Genomic DNA, 16,364 nt, shown 5'->3' with positions numbered 1-16,364 from the left:
CATCCCCACCCTCAACACCCCACTGCCCCGCCGAACAAATACTACCTAGGTGTAAATGTGAAGTCTCGCCTCTATCGAGGGGCATGCTGTGGTGTCATCTGTCCAGGAAGTGGTCCCGGGTTCGACCCCTGGCTGTACACGCGATGGTGCCCGGGAGCCCCATGCGGACCTGGTTCTAGACCTCCAGGCCCTGGAGGCCGTGCTTGCATCGCGTGCACAGCCCCACTAGGAGCATAGCTCAGCCCTCCCGTGGGGTTTGGCTGCAGGATCGCCGGGGGTGTGTATGACCGACCCATCGCCATCCCCTGCGGCCCTGGCCCAGGCAGGCCTGCTGCCCGAGACATTTGAGCCTGCGGGGGCGGGGTGCTGTGACCGTACGCTACGGCACCAGCCAGTCCCAGCGCTGATCGATGAGCCGCCTGTTGATGGGCTCCATTCACCATGGTTTGGACGTGCTGCTGATAAGTCTGATGGTTCGCATGTTGTTGCGCAGACATGCCTCCACCGGGTGTGGCTGGTGCCGACACATATGCCGGCTGTGCCACAGTTGGCTGTCTGGAGGGCATCCCCAGTAAATTAGCAGGCGACTGAATTGGTGTAGGCGGCCCTTGTCTGGAGCCATACGACGCGAGACTGCCGTTCCGGGGGGTCGGAGAGCCAACTGCCGGTCGATACATCGCATTCTGCGCAGCAATTTCGCGCGATGCAGCCGCACTTGCCTGGGCATGTGACGCAGGGGAAGGGACGTACACTGAGCCATGATAAGCAGGTCGCTGAGCCGTAGCCGGCGAGGGTGTAGGCGCAGGCGACGGTGCTGTGAGGTTCTGTAACGAGGGACCAGGCAAAGACTGGTGGGACGTGTAGGGGGAATAGGCGGGTTGGGAAGCGAGAGATGCAGACGTGCGGCTGCTGGGCTGCGGCTGCGGTTGCTGCTGCTGCTGCGGGGGTGGTGGCGGCTGTTGCCCACGCGGATCGAACCGTGCCATCCAATCGTTAGTGGCTGGTGCGGCACCTCCAGACACCGAGCCGTAAGGCTGGTACTCAGCGTACCCGCGATCAACGTACCCGCGCGATGGCGGAAGATATGGGCTAGGCGCGCCATAAACCGGACCCTTCGGTTGAGCTGACAAGGAAGGGTCCTCAGGCCTCGAAGGTGGCTGGGAAAGCGACTGCATAGCAGCATACCCAGCACGGGACGGAGATCCCGTGTTGCTTGTTGGTGTAGATACCTGGTCACTGGCGAACCGTTTCCGTGGCTGTGGCTCTTCTGGCTCGTCGTTGAGAATACTCATGATATTCGATCGTTTGGCAGGCACACGGGGCGGCTCGGGGGGGTTCAAGAGGAGTTGACCCCGGTCGGAGAAGCTCCTTAGGTGGCGACAGCATGGGCGGCTGGGCGATACTTGCTGGTTGGCCTGGCAGAGTGAAGAAAGGCCTCTGCGAAATCGAGTCACGACGGATGGGGGAGTGTTCAGACTCGTGTACCAAAAGTGGCTGAGCGGGTGAGCTAGGGGTCTTTGTAAGGCTCGGCTGTCGAGAGTGAGACCCGGTGGGCATCAAAGACGATGGATGCTGGGGCGGCATATAAGCAGGCTGCGAGGCAGGAATCGCAGCCTGTACTGGTAGCAATGGCGATCCATGAATGTCGACGTTGGAACTCCGATAACCCTGAGCATGGAGCGCGTCGAGACGTGCCATTTCTGCAGCTGATACTGGCGTTTGCCGGGACGAGACGGTTATTTCCTGAGCATGAGAGGCGGGAGGGTGTGAAAGCACTGTGCCTGGGATCTCACGCCGGTCGTCAGCGAAATATCCCAGACGAGGTCCCTGGAGTCGTGGTGGCAATGTAGCCTGAGGACGCATGGCTCTGGCAGCGTCATCGCCGCCAAGGATAGGCACCGGTACGGCACTAGCCTGTGCAAGAGGAGGGTAACGCGAGATATTTCGCTCCTTATCTTGCGTAGGTCGAGTATGAAGAGGAACCTGCTGAGATGACCCGATTGGCTTGGTTTTGGGCCCAAGTCGGCCTTCGTCCGCTTCAGGCACTGCTGCATCTGTATGGGGTGCAAGAGGCCGGGGCATAATTATGGCAGACGGCGTAGCCTCGTAGCGTCGCTTCGAGGCGAAATTCGGTACAGGCAAGGGGCCAGTGGGTTCACCGCGGGCCTTCTTCGCCTCAGCATCGGCAACAATCTCTTCGAAATCCTTGTTACCGGAATCGATGCGGCGCTGAAAGTAATTCTTGACCTATACCACACCTTTAGCCGATGGTGCAACAAAAAACAAAACAGAAAATATCGAACGTGAAAACCTACCATGACTGTTGTTTTGGTCTTCATGAAATTGGAAATACCCTCAAAATCGCGGCCGAAATGTGCCAGCAGCAAGGGAAAGTCGCGTTGCTCGGGCACCGACCAGTAACTGGTGGGCTGCAAGGATCCGTATCCGCTGGCTTCGGGCTGCCTGGCGGGGGCGGGGACCTCCTGATCGGTCGATTCGAAAACATAGACCCCCTCTTTCTGACGTCCTCGTCCTGATCGCGCCCGCGGTGGTGCCTCGATCGGCTCTTTTTCTTGCGGCGTCTCCTTGCGAACAATCGGAACTTCAGCAGCAGCCCCATCAAGCGACGGCTCAAATACCTCTGTCTTTGGTACGGGAGTAACGGCGATTGCAACAGGGGGAACCGGCGTTGTTCGAGCCGATTGCTCTGATGGCGTCGGCTGCGGTGTTTGCTGTTGTTGTTGTTGCAGCTGTTGCAACTGTTGCAATTGCAATTGTTGTTGCTGTTGTTGCTGTTGTTGCAGCTGTTGTTGTTGTTGTTGCTGCTGTTGCTGTTGCAATTGCTGTTGCTGCTGCTGCTGTTGCTGTTGCTGTTGCTGCTGCTGCTGCTGTTGTTGTTGCTGCGCAGCTTTGCCTCGCCGACCACCACGAGTGCCGCCGCCGCTGCGAGGTCCTCGCCGGCTAGGTTTCTCTGCCTGTTCGCCGTCCTTGGACGCATTTCCGCGACGACCGTTTGCATCTGTGTCCGCAGACGAGTCCCCAAACGTGGGAGCAGCTGCACGTCGGGGACGACCGGTATCCGTGACAGGCGCGGGCTCTTCTTCCCCTTCGTAGTCTGGCTTGACCACACCCAGATCGGCCATGAGCGCGTTCGACTTAGGACGGGCAGATCTTCTAGCTCGTCCCCGACGGCTCCATCGCTTGTTAAGCTTGGCTTTGTACTTGATCTCTTCCTTGGTGAGATAGTAATGTATGATGCATTGTTGAAAGTCGCGTCCAGGCAATGATTCCGCGATCTTGCCCCATTTCTTGGGATGTGCCATGAATGCATCTGTGAAGATAACATGTTCCTCTTTAGTGAAGTCATTGGGCGGCGGCAGGAATCCGAATACGTCCATGGCGTTTGCAGGATCAATAATGTTATTGGTGTCTTTATAGATTCGTGCCTTCACCTCGCGTGGTTCTAGCATGTCTGGGATGACGGCTTCGCGGGATAGATCTGGCTGAGCTGTAGCTTTGTTGCCACGGCGCTTCTCGAGTTCCTCTTGTGCCGAAATCTCAGAAGCGCGAAGAGCATTCTGGAAATCCAACTCACTGTTGCCTTTATATCTTCGTCCGCTTTCCACCGTAGGTGTAGCCGTCACAGGAATGGGGGCAGCAGGAGGAGTGGTTGGTCCGGGCGTGACCGACGTCTTCTCCTTTGCATTGTCCAATTCCCAAACATTCAGCCTCCAGGGCTTATAGTGAGCAAGATAATCAAGCCGTAGGCCAGCATTCTTTTGAGCAATCTCTTTACGTTGTTTCATGAGTTCTCCGCGGAAAATATCCCTGAGCTGCTCATGGGCTGCTGCATTCTCCTGATAGATGTCCAGATCTGACAATGGAGTCGGGGGGCCAGTGTTGAGAAACGGCAAAGTCTCCACGGAGAGTATTTCAGCAGCAGGCACCGATTCCATAACTTCCTTGGTCGGTGGCTCGTGATCTTCGGCCTTTCCATTTGGCTCGGTGTCGACATCCATTGCATCCGGCTTCTCATCGCTGATTATTTTCTCCTCCTCCAGGATAGGCGGAGGGATTGGTGCTGTGTCTTCAACGGTGGCATGAGCTAAGGCACCAAGCAGCTGGATACGCATCAGTAGCGTCATGATAGTCGGATCTTCTAACGGAGACGGAGGAAGCTCCGCTCGAAGAGCTTGCATGTCCTTCTCGAACACCCTTTTCCTCTCTTCGAGATAGTCTTGTGTGAACACGATATTTTCGTCTTCCTCTTCGTCGCTAGTCCGTGTGAAATCGGGAATAACCACGTTCTTCGGTACGTCTGCTGGCTTTTCCACTGGCGTTCCCGGTGTTTTTTGCTTCTCTACAGGAGGAGCAGATCTCTCCTTGGGTCTCTCCGGTTGCGCCGCTAGTGGAGGTGAAGGTGGGAGCTCAAGCTTTGGCTCAGTCGGATCCTTTTCACTGACTATTTCTCCTGCCTCTGGCCCTGAGCCTGAATCATCGATATCAGTACGTGAATCCCGCCGGTGCTCTTCGCTGACCGAAAGACTGCGCTCTTTTTCATCAATAGAGTCCCGTTTTGCAGGAAGTGTTGAGCTTGGCCCGGCTGGTGGACGACTGTATCCAGGACGAACCCATTGCTTGTTAGGCTTGGGCGGTCCGCGGGAACCAGACGGTCGCTGCTGAAGTGCACGTGGACCAGTTGGGATCGTTGAATTCGGCATTCTAGGGGAGGTGTGGGTGCCCGGAGATACCGCACGCCCTGCCGCAGACGGCCTCCGGCCAAAATCTACCGTCATCGGGGCAGGCCCTGGCTTGCTTGGCGACGTTGCCTCATGGGAGGCCGATGTCTCCTTGGCCACCATGGCAGCGGGCGCAGTAGGCGGAGAAAGCTCGGCTACCTTAGGTCCACTGGGTGGGGGTGCGGCGTGCGGTTTGGGCACACGTGCGATGGGTTCGGGCTTCGCCGATGTGTCGGTTACGTCGTCACGTCTGGTCTCATCCCGTCGGATTCGCTGTTCGAGAGGCAGCTGAGGAGGTGCCCGATCAGCTTTGGGGGCAGTGGGTGGAAGTCCTGGGGCCCGTGGCGGCGCCTCGGGGCGTTCCTTTTCGGCTTTGGCAACAGTGGATGCAGCAGGCGCTGACTCTGCCGTTGTTTTGTCTGCCGTGATTTCGGGAATTGGTGCCGAAACCGAACCAAATGCGGGAACCTGGGGCGCAGCCGGGGGAGGGGACCGTTTTACGGGCGGCGCAACAACCGCTTCTTTCGGTGGCTCCGCACGAGGTGGTGCAGGTGGCTCGGTTCGTTCTGGCTCGCGGCGGACATCTCCTCCAGACGGTTTGCGTGGCGGCTCGACGACGGGGGGCTCAGGTACCCGCTCGGGAACTGCAGGGATTGTTGGTTGGGGTGCAGTAGCGACAGGTGAGGCGGCAGATATGCTCGGTATCCGGTTTGGATTCTCCAATCGATTGGCAGGCGGCTCACGCTTCCAGTGATCCCCCGGTCGCTCCCGGTCATCGCGCTCGACGCGGCGTTCCAAGTCGTCTCGTCGCTCAAATCTTTCTCGTCTCTCCTGCAGTATGTCACGATCTCTTTCTCGATCTCGTCGGTCAATCTCACGGTCGCGGTCTAATGGTACTCGTTCACGTTCTCTTTCACGGTCGCGGTCGAGTATGCGATCTCTATCTCGCTCTCTTTCACGCTCACGTTCCCGATCCCGATCCCGTTCCCGGTCTCGGTCGCGTTCCCGATCCCAGCGTCCGTCGCGAGATCGACTTCTGCGCCTGAAGGTGTCACGATCATCTAGATAGGGCATCCGGCCTCTGCCGCGTCCTGCTTCCCACTCACCCCGACCACGCCCACGGATGGGGGGACCGGTCCGAACATGGTGACTGTTTCCTGCCGGGAGGACGTCAGGCACTGCCGAGGAAACCGATATCAAACTATCTCGGGAGCCGCGCCGCATGCGGACAAGATCAGGATCTCGGCCCAGAGGCTCTCTTATATCTCGAAAATCGCGAGGCGGTGGGGGAGAGCGCGAGCGACCGCGTCCGAAGCCGATGCGGGGTTCTCGAGGGTCGAACTCGCGTTCGCGCCGGTTCCAGTCCCTATCTCGATCCAGGTCGCGGCGGAAAGGTGGCGGGCCATCACGGACATCGCGAAAATCTCGGTCTCGGTCTCGTTCGCGATCTCGAATGTCTCGATCTCGTTCTCGGAAATCTCCTCCTCGGGCGGTGTATCCTCGGCCACGACCAGCAAATGTAGCACCTCGCGGCGGATCAATCAAAGCTTTAGGGCCTCGAGGTGGCTCTCGGCCCAAGGGAGGAATGTTGGCATCGTCGGATCCTCGGGGTCCTGCCGGGGGTCGACGGTCCCCAAAACGCTGCGGAGAACGGTCACGGGAGTTGAACCCAGACAGCGGAGGGTATCTTTGAGACATCACCAGGTCATGCTAGTGCACATGAGACAAAGCAACCCGGCAGGATGCCTGCGACAGATTAGTAAAGTGGGACTTCACACGTCAACCAAGGCAAGGTACTGGGTGGGAAGGAATAAGACTTTGAGGAACGAAAGTATGTCCAAAGGGAAATAAAGGGAGAAATTGAAGTCAACAAGTCAGCATTCAAGTAAAGTAAAGAAAAAGAAAGGAGAATGAGGAAATGGATAGATATGAGACAAATGGAGACAGAAGAAGAAGCAGGAGTCTCGAAAAGAGCGGGCTGGAAAGACCAATTGACGCAAAGGCGGCGGAAGCGGCAGCAGCAGCAGCAGCAGTAGTAGTAGCAGTCGCAGCAAAAACGCGGGCGAGTAACGATCGAACGACCGAACGACCGACGAACGAACGGGCAGTGGAGAACACGTGATGGTAGAATGAAGCGTGCCAGCCCCGAGCCAGCCCAGCATGGGCGCAGTCAGTGCAGTCAGTGCAGTCAGTCCAGTGGAAACACTGGAAAAAGAGAAACGCACGGGCCAGGATTGAAAATTAGGTAATCATTTAACATGAATCCAGTTCAATCCACTTAGCGCGGATCCCAATTTGGCACCATCCCTCATGCTTAGCGGCAGCCACGGTTGGCGCCGATTGTTTCAGCCCGTGACTGGACAAGCCGGGGCAGCTTTCCTGGGTGGATCGGGGATCACGCAGGCGGCAGCAGACAGATTTTCGATTTCCAGTGCGAGGGGAGACCTTCTGGCTGGTCATGACTCAGGCAATGGAGTACAGTGTCTCACACGGCCGGAAATCTTCATCGGAGTGACCGAGAACAAAGAACGTGAGGATGATGAGGGTGATGGAGATGAGATGATGATAATGAAGAACCTCAAAACTTCGAAACTTCGGACGGAAACAATAGCAAACAGAACCATAAGACGTAAACTCAATTTACCTGATCTTTCAATGTAACTGGAACTGTCGTGCGCACTGTTTGATGGGCGACAACGTGTCAAGTAATTCACCGGGAAAGAGTGCGCTGCAAGGGAGTGGGAGTGGGAGTGGGAGCTGGGCAGCAAAATCCCCAGCGATGGGATCGCGGTCTTCGTTCTCGGTTCCGGAACGCGCCCAGAGACCCCAAGATCGGTTGCGTGTAACGGCGGTGGTTGGAAGGGAAATCCGATAATATTGGAGAGATTAGAGGTTAGAACAGAAGGTAAATGATTATTGAAGATGGAATGGAAGGACTGGAAGGACTGGAAGGATTTCGAGGTCAGAGTCTAGACAGAGTCAAGAAGAGGAGGATCATGAAAGAGGTTCGAGGATGGAGCAAGAGGGAAAAACGAGCGACTCTGACCAGACTCAGCGATGGGGCCCAGGCAATGTAGTCGGAAGCTTGTAGTTGGCCAGGGAGTCACTCGATTGCAGGGACTCGCTTTTCTAGGGGAAACTCAAAAATAACTTGAACTTGCGGAGTTGGCCTCAGGCCAGCTCAGGCCAGGGGTCCAGTTTCCACCTAATGCCCCAGGTGTCAGTCCTTATTAATGGCCTCAGGCATGAACTCAGGCATCTCTGCAGCGGCTGCCCATTCTGCCTCCGGGGCTGCCAACTGCCTGCCAACTGCCAGCCATCTGCCAATTCCCGCCGCCGGGCATTTCCTGCGAGCCCCCCGCCATCCGCTCTTAGTAGAAGAGGGGGAGAAAAGTGCCAACCAAAAAAAAGGCTAGCCTAAGGGGAAAACACAACCCGCTTTTTTTTTTCTTCTTGACGTGATCACCAACCTTCACCACTTATCTCGCATTCCTTCCGTCGAGCATTGACATCGAGGGAACAATATTGAGATTCATTCTAGTACTTTTTCTCGTTCGTTTACCTAGCATTCAATCCCAATCAACTGGTTTCTCTAAAAATGTCTGCGAACAACGTCCCGGCGGCTGAGAATGCCCCTCCCTCCTCCGTCACCGATGCTGTCTTGGTCGCGTCCGAGCCTGTTCCAGAAGGCACACACAAAGTCAGCGGAGTGGATTTTGATCTTTACAAGGACCGAGACATCACCGTTGCCGAATTGGTCGACAACATGAGATACACGGGTTTCCAAGGTAGTGCGGTCGCAGACGCTGCCCGCATTATCAACAACATGGTAAGGCCACCTCTACCACTATCTAAATCTAAAAAGGTATATTCGCTAACAGCGCTCGGTTGTAAAAGAAAGCTTACCGTCATCCCGAAACCGGTGCCAACACGACCATCTTTCTCGGGTACACTTCCAACTTGATCTCCTCCGGCCTCCGCGACACCATCCGCTACCTCGTCAAAAACAACCATGTTTCCGCCATTGTCACCACCGCTGGCGGTGTGGAAGAAGACTTGATTAAGTGCTTGGCTCCAACCTACATGGGCTCCTTCAGCACACCCGGCGCGGGATTGCGGGCGAAGGGTTTGAACCGTATCGGCAATTTGATTGTCCCCAATAGCAATTACTGTGCCTTTGAGGATTGGCTGGTCCCGATTCTGGATAAGATGCTAGAGGAGCAGGAGGCCGCGAAGAAGAAGGCGTTGGAAACGGGGGACGAGGAAGACGAACTGCATTGGACCCCGAGTCGCATCACCGAACGCCTGGGCCGTGAAATCAACAACGAGGACTCGGTGCTGTATTGGGCCGCCCGCAACAATATCCCCGTCTTCTGCCCGGCCCTGACGGACGGATCCCTTGGAGACATGCTCTACTTCCACACTTTCAAATCTTCCCCGCAACGGTTGCGCGTTGATATTGTCGACGATGTGCGCCGGATCAATACCATGGCTGTTCGTGCTGCTCGAGCGGGAATGATCATCCTCGGAGGTGGAGTCATTAAACACCATATCGCGAATGCCTGTCTGATGCGGAACGGTGCGGAGCATGCGGTCTACGTGAATACTGGTCAGGAGTTCGATGGAAGCGATGCCGGGGCGCGACCGGATGAGGCCGTCAGCTGGGGCAAGATCAAAGCTGACGGTGAGTCGGTGAAGGTGTATGCGGAAGCTACAGTGGTCTTCCCACTCATTGTGGCCGCTTCGTTCGCGAGAGCAGATGCAGGGGCACCGAATGCTTCCCAGTCCAAGAATTGATCATGGCTACTGCGTAGATATCGGCAGACATTTGGCGAGATGGCCGTTGCATGATTTGTTTCCAGTTTCTGTACTTCCAAAACTCCCAAGGCCGCGGATTTCGCTCATTCGAGGCACCCGTCACTGAGCACTTGGGCGATTTCTCGGAGAGCTCCCCTCCTATCTCGGCCCCGCGTCGATAACTCGAGGCCGATCCAGGCGTGGCGCTACGGTCACGCTAACCCCCCCACTCATTGCGCAGCGGCCAAAGAGGACATCCAGAAGAGAGGCAAATCGGACGAGCAGCTCCGAGTCCCTGGGACAGAGTCTGCACGGCAGAGGGACGGCAAACCATCGAAAACCCGGAGGTTCGGGCGAAGTTGTTAGATCGGCAGAGGGGCAAAAAGTTGGAGCGAAGAGGGGAAAATACTAATGGGTGGAACGGCGAATGGAACCGATGGAATTGCACTGGGTCGATGGAGCGTTCCACAGGTCGATCATGGCCGTGGTGGCCGTGGAAAAAGGCCCTCAATTAGTTTGCTTCTATCCGGGACTGTTGCCACCGGTTAGAGGATCGGACGGACCTGGGTGTTTGACTTGCCGTTCCGAGGGATGCATGCAAAGGAAGACCTACTGCACAAAGAACTCAACGAAAGAAAAGTTGTAATTGTGATAGTGAACAATGAAATGGAGTTTCCTTGCCTTGAGGATGTTTTCTTTGGTTGGCATTGGACGTGTTGGATTCATACCTACTTCTTTTCACGAGAGTGAAGGGGGGTGAGGGGGGGGGGTTGATGGAAAGGAGGGGAAAGGCAACCAACGCAAATTGACAGGTCAGTTCCTGGTGTGTTGTTTCCCCCCGGCTAGTTCGGTCGATCAATCGCACGACAATCGATAAGATGATACTGGCTGGACTGGACGGTTTGCTGTTAGTGTTCCATATTCTGTCTTCCTCTCTCTTTATTTTTTCGCGGGATCTTTTTTTTGGTTGGTTCTTTCCATTCAAATTGGTCGGGTGAGAACAATTGATACCAGTTTTCTCTCCCAGTTCTTTTCATCTCTAATTGCTTTACCCGAGTGCGGTGGCAATGGACGGGATGGGGACGGATGTTAATAATCCGGGGGAAAAAAAAAGAAGCAGAAGTTCAGAAGTGGCTCTGATTCCCCAATAACCAGCGGTGAGCGCCTCGTGATTTGGCCGCTGCATTGCCGCCTCATCCTCATCCTTTTGCCATTGGCTCTTCCCCCTCGATCAGTAGTCTCTGTCGCTTTTGTTGCTTCTTCTGATTTATTATTATTATTATTCTTCTTCTTTTTTCCAGTCTGTCCTTTCCCTCTTCCTCTTATTTCCCCCCTTCATCTGCTTTCCTGCGTTTTTACCATCTTTCATCCTCTTTTCGCGGGTTGGGATAGCTTCTCTCTCTACTTATCTATACTTCCCGCACCTCCTCCCCCGGATTTGATATACTATACTACGGAGTACAGCACAATCTCTCCGATTCAGTGTGATAAACTGTGATAGACTGTTGCTGAGCATCAGCCAACCTCCTCTTCCCCTCACACTATCCCTTTCTCTCATTGTTGTCTTTCTCAGCACTGGTGGTTGACACTTGTGCCCCTAATTTATTTTCTGCTGCTGCTCCAGCCTTGGGCCACTTTTCCCCCTCTCCCCCGATAAGCCTTGCTCGTTGCACCTTATCGTTGGCCTTTTCTAGACCCTCGCTCTTTTTCTGCCTGTCAGGCTCTCACGTCTCAATTGCCCCCATCATTGCCCCTCTGTCTGCAGCCTGACCACTCTTTTGGGACTCGTCAGCCTGCCATTCAAACACTCGAGCAGGCAGCATTGCAGCAGACTTTCCTGACCATTGAATGTCTGATTGTCTTCTGTTGGTTGCACACATTCTGAGGCTAAGACTCCTCGTGTTTCTCAGCTTTGACTCATCCTCCCCAGTCTAGCCCTCTTTGACTCGTGTTTTGTCTCGCCTTTGACAGTAGCCTTTAGGGACAGGCCATCTCATTGCTACTACTACTACTACTCATCGTTCTTTGATTGTTGTCACACTTGTCCATCTTCTTGAATCCCAGAAATGGATTCTCAGATCGAGACTTCTACCGCATCGGTGGACCAGGTGCCCCCTCCGATCACCCTCACCACCGACTCCATTCCGACTGAGCCAGCCACGGTAACAACGGTGGCCATTGAGACCACCACGGAGGATTCTCCTGAGCCGCCTAGCGACATGCCTTCCCAACCGTCGACAGAGCCCCGATCTGAGGAGCTCCCAGATGCCCCGCAAGGCGAAACACAGACCATCGAAGATGCCGACCCGGCATCAGCGGGTCAACCAGCTCCACCTGAATTAGAACATGCCTACTGGGCCGAGATTGAGGAGGACTCTACAGTGCCGGACGAAACAGAGATGAAGGAAATTGAATCTGCGGCAGATGGCGACTATAGCGCCTATGAGTGTAAGCTTCCAAACCATGGGACGAAGGTTTGAAACGTGGAGCGGACTGCTAACTAGCCTAGATGACTACTGGGAGAAGAATTTCCACGCCGATCTAGATGATCCAGAGTACCGTCCTATCCAGAAGGCACGTCTGACGTGGAAGATCAAAGGCGTTCGTGGCTCTCCGGACCGCCCCAACCGCGCTAAAATCATGCGCTCGCCCCCAGCTTACATGGGTGGCTATTGGTGGACCATCAAATTCTTCCCACGCGGTAACAACGTCAACTCCCTGAGCATTTACATCGAGTGCTCTCCGACCATGCCCACTCCGGAGAAGTCTTATCCGGATACGGAATTCAAGGTGCTCCAGGGCCCTGCTGAAGAGAGCTTGGACAACAATGCTCCCGAGCTTGACATGAAGTTTGCAGAGACTGAGGATACGGCTGCATGGCTTGAGCAATTCAAGGCGCAGTATCCTCATGCTCGCCAGGAGAATGCTGCCGGGGCTGGTTCCTGGCGGGTGTCCGCTCAGATTGGCGTCATACTTTACAACCCAGAGGAGCCTCGAACGGGTTGGATGCAGTCGTCATGCCACCAGTTTAACCCACATAATCTGGACTGGGGCTGGACTAATTTCCACGGCCCGTGGGATCAGATCCATCGCCGTCAGCGGGGCCAGCGCCAGGCACTGCTTCGGCACGATACGCTCGCGTTCGATGCTTACATCCGTATCGTTGACGATCCCACTCGGTCGCTTTGGTGGCATGCCAGTGACACCGAGCCTACTTGGGACAGCTTGAGCTTAACAGGCTACCGTCCCTTAGGTGACTCGGTCATCAACCACAGTGCGGAGGTAGCCGGGCTCGCCACGTGGCTGCACCTTGCTCCCTTCTGCAAGATTATTCAGAAAGCGAACGTCTTGGAACATCTCAGTGACTGTGATGTCAAACCCAAGCCGCTTTGTGACGCGTTGCAGAAGTTCCTCTGGCAGCTGCGTTCGCGAGGCCAATCACTGCAGTACGTAGACACTGATCTCATCACATCAATTCTGCGGAACCTGCACGAGTACTCGGGGGATGTTTGCGAATTCTGGGAGCGCTTGCGTCGGACCCTCGAGATCGAGCTTGAGGGCACCGATGCAGTACATGAACTCGCCCAGCTGTTCGACAGCCCGTCTGTCGAGTCAGTTCCTGTTGGTGCGACAGGAGAGGGTGTGATTAACACTATACCGAAGGAATACAATTCCCGCATTTGCGTATCTGCAGATCAGGTCAAGACCACCAGCGACGCCTTAAATCAATACCTTAGTGCCAAGCCGGGACGGTGGGTGCTTCCACCCATCCTACACCTGGAGCTTGATCGTCAGCATTTGGATAAGGCAGCTCGGCAGTGGCGCCTCCTTTACAACCGGGTCGAGCTGGATGAAGAGCTAGATCTCGCACCTTATTTGCTGGATGATCAGGATGGGAAGTATGTCCTGTATGGGTACATCGTCCACCGTGGCCGACGCACCTCAGGCAAGTTCTTCAGTATTCTTCGCCCAGGTGGACCTGGTACCAGATGGCTGGCTTTCGATGATGGGAGCGACAACCGTGTCGAATGTCTGACTCGCAAGACTGCTCTGGGACCTCACCTTGGTCTGGACGCCTCGCAAAAGCCTGATCACAAGACCGGCCACGACGTCGCCATCGCAGTGATGTACATTCGCAGCGACGTCGTGCAGGATTACCTGCCTGGTCCTCAGGGACCGTGGGAGGTGTCCGCGCCGCTGAAGGAATACTACGAGACCGGAAACTTGCCTTTGGCTTCGACTGAAAAGGATGAGATCGAAGTTGAAGTCTACTCGCTTCCGAAGTACGATCAATTGGGCAGTCTATTTGATACCTACGATCTGATGGCACAGGCCAAAACGGCAAACAGCGTGATGTATCTAACGGTGCCTCGCTCGTCCAACTATGTTGATCTCCGCAAGAAGATTGCGTTGTGGGCGTCGACCAAGACGGAGCAGGCCACTAGCCCTGAATATGTTCGCTTGTGGCAGATTGGACACACTCGCGATCAGTTTGGGCCTACACTCGCTTTTGCCCGCATTACAGAGCTATCCAACAGTCTGGAGCTGCCTGCCAAGACGGTTCGCTTCTGGATGGAGATTGTTTCGGATGCAGATGCGAAGCTGTTCGCCATCGCGGACCCGCAGCAAGCCATTGCTATGGAAGCCAAACCAGAGGAGGCTATTCTTGAGCGAGACGGTTCCGAGTCTTCCGAGGATAGACAGTCTCTTCATGAGGTCGGCGCTGCCGAGCCTAGCTCATCTGGCAATATTCCTGAGCATTTGTTGGATAGCATTGTTCCGGAGCCAGTGTCTCGTGAAGTCGACCCTGAGACCAACCCACAGGATGCTGAAGCAGCCACCGAAAGCCAGGTCGCTGAGACAGCCCACGTTGAGGACACCGCTGCGAGAGATGAGAACGATGCCGTCATTGCTGCAATCATCGCAGAGGATCTTCAACAAATGGAAGTTGAGGCTTCTGAGCCCGTCTCCGTGGTCGAGGAATCCATCGAGACGCCCTCGGACGCTCCAGTTGAGACTGTTGTGAGCGTGGATGCCCCTGCAGAGGTTGAAGTCCCTCAACCAGTGGAGCACGTCTACTACTTCATCCAAGTCTTCGACATTGAGGCGCAGATCCTACGGACCGTGGGCTCTTTCTTCTCGAAGAAGGAAGAAAACATCAAGGCCGCTATCCGCAAGCATCTCAAGTGGGCGCCAATGAAGGACTTCCAGGTCTGGCAGCGTGTGGATGGTACCAACGTGACCACCATGGCTTCCGGTGAGACGTTCGAGACTTTCGTGCCCGATGGTACCTGCTTTATCGTTGGGGATAAGGTTAACAAGGATCGCCGTCTTAAACTCAACATTGCGGGCATGTTCGCCAACCCCGACCAACTTGTCCGCTATCTGTGGGCCGCCTCGCGCAGACATCCTACGCGGGCTCACACGGGTACGAAGACCCTCCGGGCCACGTTCACCAGCGAGTACTACAGCGGTGAATTCATGAAGGGTTACTTCCACGGCAAGGGCACGCACGTCTCCGACCTTGCGGCCACGTACGTGGGTGATTTCGTCCTGGGCAAGCGCCACGGCAGCGGCTATATGGAGTACCCGATTGGCGATACCTATGAAGGCGACTGGTTCGAGGGAGTCTGCCATGGTCAGGGTACCTTTGTCGAGCGCAAGACCGGCAACAAGTACGTGGGTGGCTACAAGGACGGCAAGCGCCACGGCAAGGGTATCAGTTACTGGGAAGTGGCGGACGAGGAGATGGATCTGTGTCAGATCTGCTATGGCGAAGAGCAGGATGCCTTGTTCTATGACTGTGGACATGTCTGCGCGTGCGTGACGTGTGCTCGCCAAGTGGACCTCTGCCCGATTTGTCGGAAGAGCATCATCAGCGTGGTGAAGATTTACCGGACTTGATTGGTATTGATTTTTGAAATTGCATTGGGGAATATTCTGAATGGTACAGAATGGAGTGACAAGGTGTTGATTGGTTTAGCAGTTGTGGCTATGGATATATGAAGGGGATGCTTAGATAGCGTGGTGCTTTCCGTTAGATACCTGCCTGCTACCTGCTTTTTGAAGTTCTTTTGATTGATGCATAGCAAAGTTTGAAAGATAAGATGGTTGTCCATAAACGTGTGAATGAAGATCGTTGCTTAAAATTCTCGCTTTGTTGCTTACAATCCATGCCTTAGTCACTTGCATTCCCGCTGGTCTGTTAAAGTACCTTCGAGGCTCAGTAGATCAGTTGGCCTTCTTAACTTTGATACACCTTAACATACAACATCTGCCAAAGAACCCCATTAATCCCCTCCAAACAGCCCTTTATTTTCAAATATAAGATTCAAATACCAACCCAAACACCAACGCAAGCCCTACAGTCATCCATCCGTATCCCTCATCTTCAAATATTCCCCACCAGCCCACCCAAAGCAAAAGCCCAACGACAACCAAATGCATATAAATTTCCCCCCGCAAACCACCAGCTAGGGCCCCCATCCACCCTAACCCTTTATCCCCCGCCAAATCCCCACCCAAAACCCCCCAGAGAAAGATTCAACACTTCCGATCCGCACACCACAACCGCTTATACCCACTCCAGCACCCGTTCCCGTAAGCCTGGCAGCAGTCCCCGCCGCGGGGCTGGCCGCGCTCCCAGTCGCAGAAGTACCGGGCGTTGCCGAACTCGGTCGTGGCGACGAAGGTGCGGCCCTGGCTGTCCTCGGTGCCCCCGTGGTCCGGGCTGGTGCCGCACGCCGGCGCGCTGCCCTCCCAGATGCAGTTGTTGTGGTCGCCGGTGTAGCAGGCTTCTGTCCCCGGGAGGAGAGGGGAGAAGGAGGG

General features: G+C 55.3%; 3 protein-coding genes across 3 annotated transcripts; 2 read left to right on the top strand and 1 right to left on the bottom strand.

Annotated features, from left to right (window-relative positions):
* Window positions 1-71: 71 nt before the first annotated feature.
* ASPACDRAFT_74451 (MYB DNA-binding domain protein) lies at window positions 72-6,437 on the bottom strand (the record flags this gene model as incomplete). Its single annotated transcript, XM_020204219.1, has 3 exons — window positions 72-1,287; window positions 1,319-2,247; window positions 2,316-6,437. 3 exons carry the CDS (start codon window positions 6,435-6,437, stop codon window positions 72-74), a joined length of 6,267 nt encoding a protein of 2,088 aa, XP_020061231.1.
* A 1,775-nt stretch (window positions 6,438-8,212) lies between these two features.
* On the top strand, window positions 8,213-9,916 carry ASPACDRAFT_74450 (deoxyhypusine synthase). The gene is made up of 2 exons (XM_020204218.1): window positions 8,213-8,568; window positions 8,637-9,916. The coding sequence occupies exons 1-2, from the start codon at window positions 8,338-8,340 to the stop codon at window positions 9,534-9,536; spliced, it is 1,131 nt and encodes a 376-aa protein (XP_020061230.1). The 5' UTR covers window positions 8,213-8,337; the 3' UTR covers window positions 9,537-9,916.
* Window positions 9,917-11,602: 1,686 nt separating this feature from the next.
* On the top strand, window positions 11,603-15,440 carry ASPACDRAFT_38450 (putative MATH and UCH domain protein; the record flags this gene model as incomplete). The annotated part of the gene is made up of 2 exons (XM_020200445.1): window positions 11,603-11,984; window positions 12,046-15,440. The coding sequence occupies 2 exons, from the start codon at window positions 11,603-11,605 to the stop codon at window positions 15,438-15,440; spliced, it is 3,777 nt and encodes a 1,258-aa protein (XP_020061229.1).
* Window positions 15,441-16,364: the final 924 nt, after the last annotated feature.

The sequence above is a fragment of the Aspergillus aculeatus genome (assembly GCF_001890905.1).
Source record: "Aspergillus aculeatus ATCC 16872 unplaced genomic scaffold ASPACscaffold_1, whole genome shotgun sequence".
Lineage (NCBI taxonomy): Eukaryota > Fungi > Ascomycota > Eurotiomycetes > Eurotiales > Aspergillaceae > Aspergillus > Aspergillus aculeatus.
Note: the sequence above shows the minus strand (reverse complement) of the source record. Positions and strands in the feature narration are given on the sequence as shown.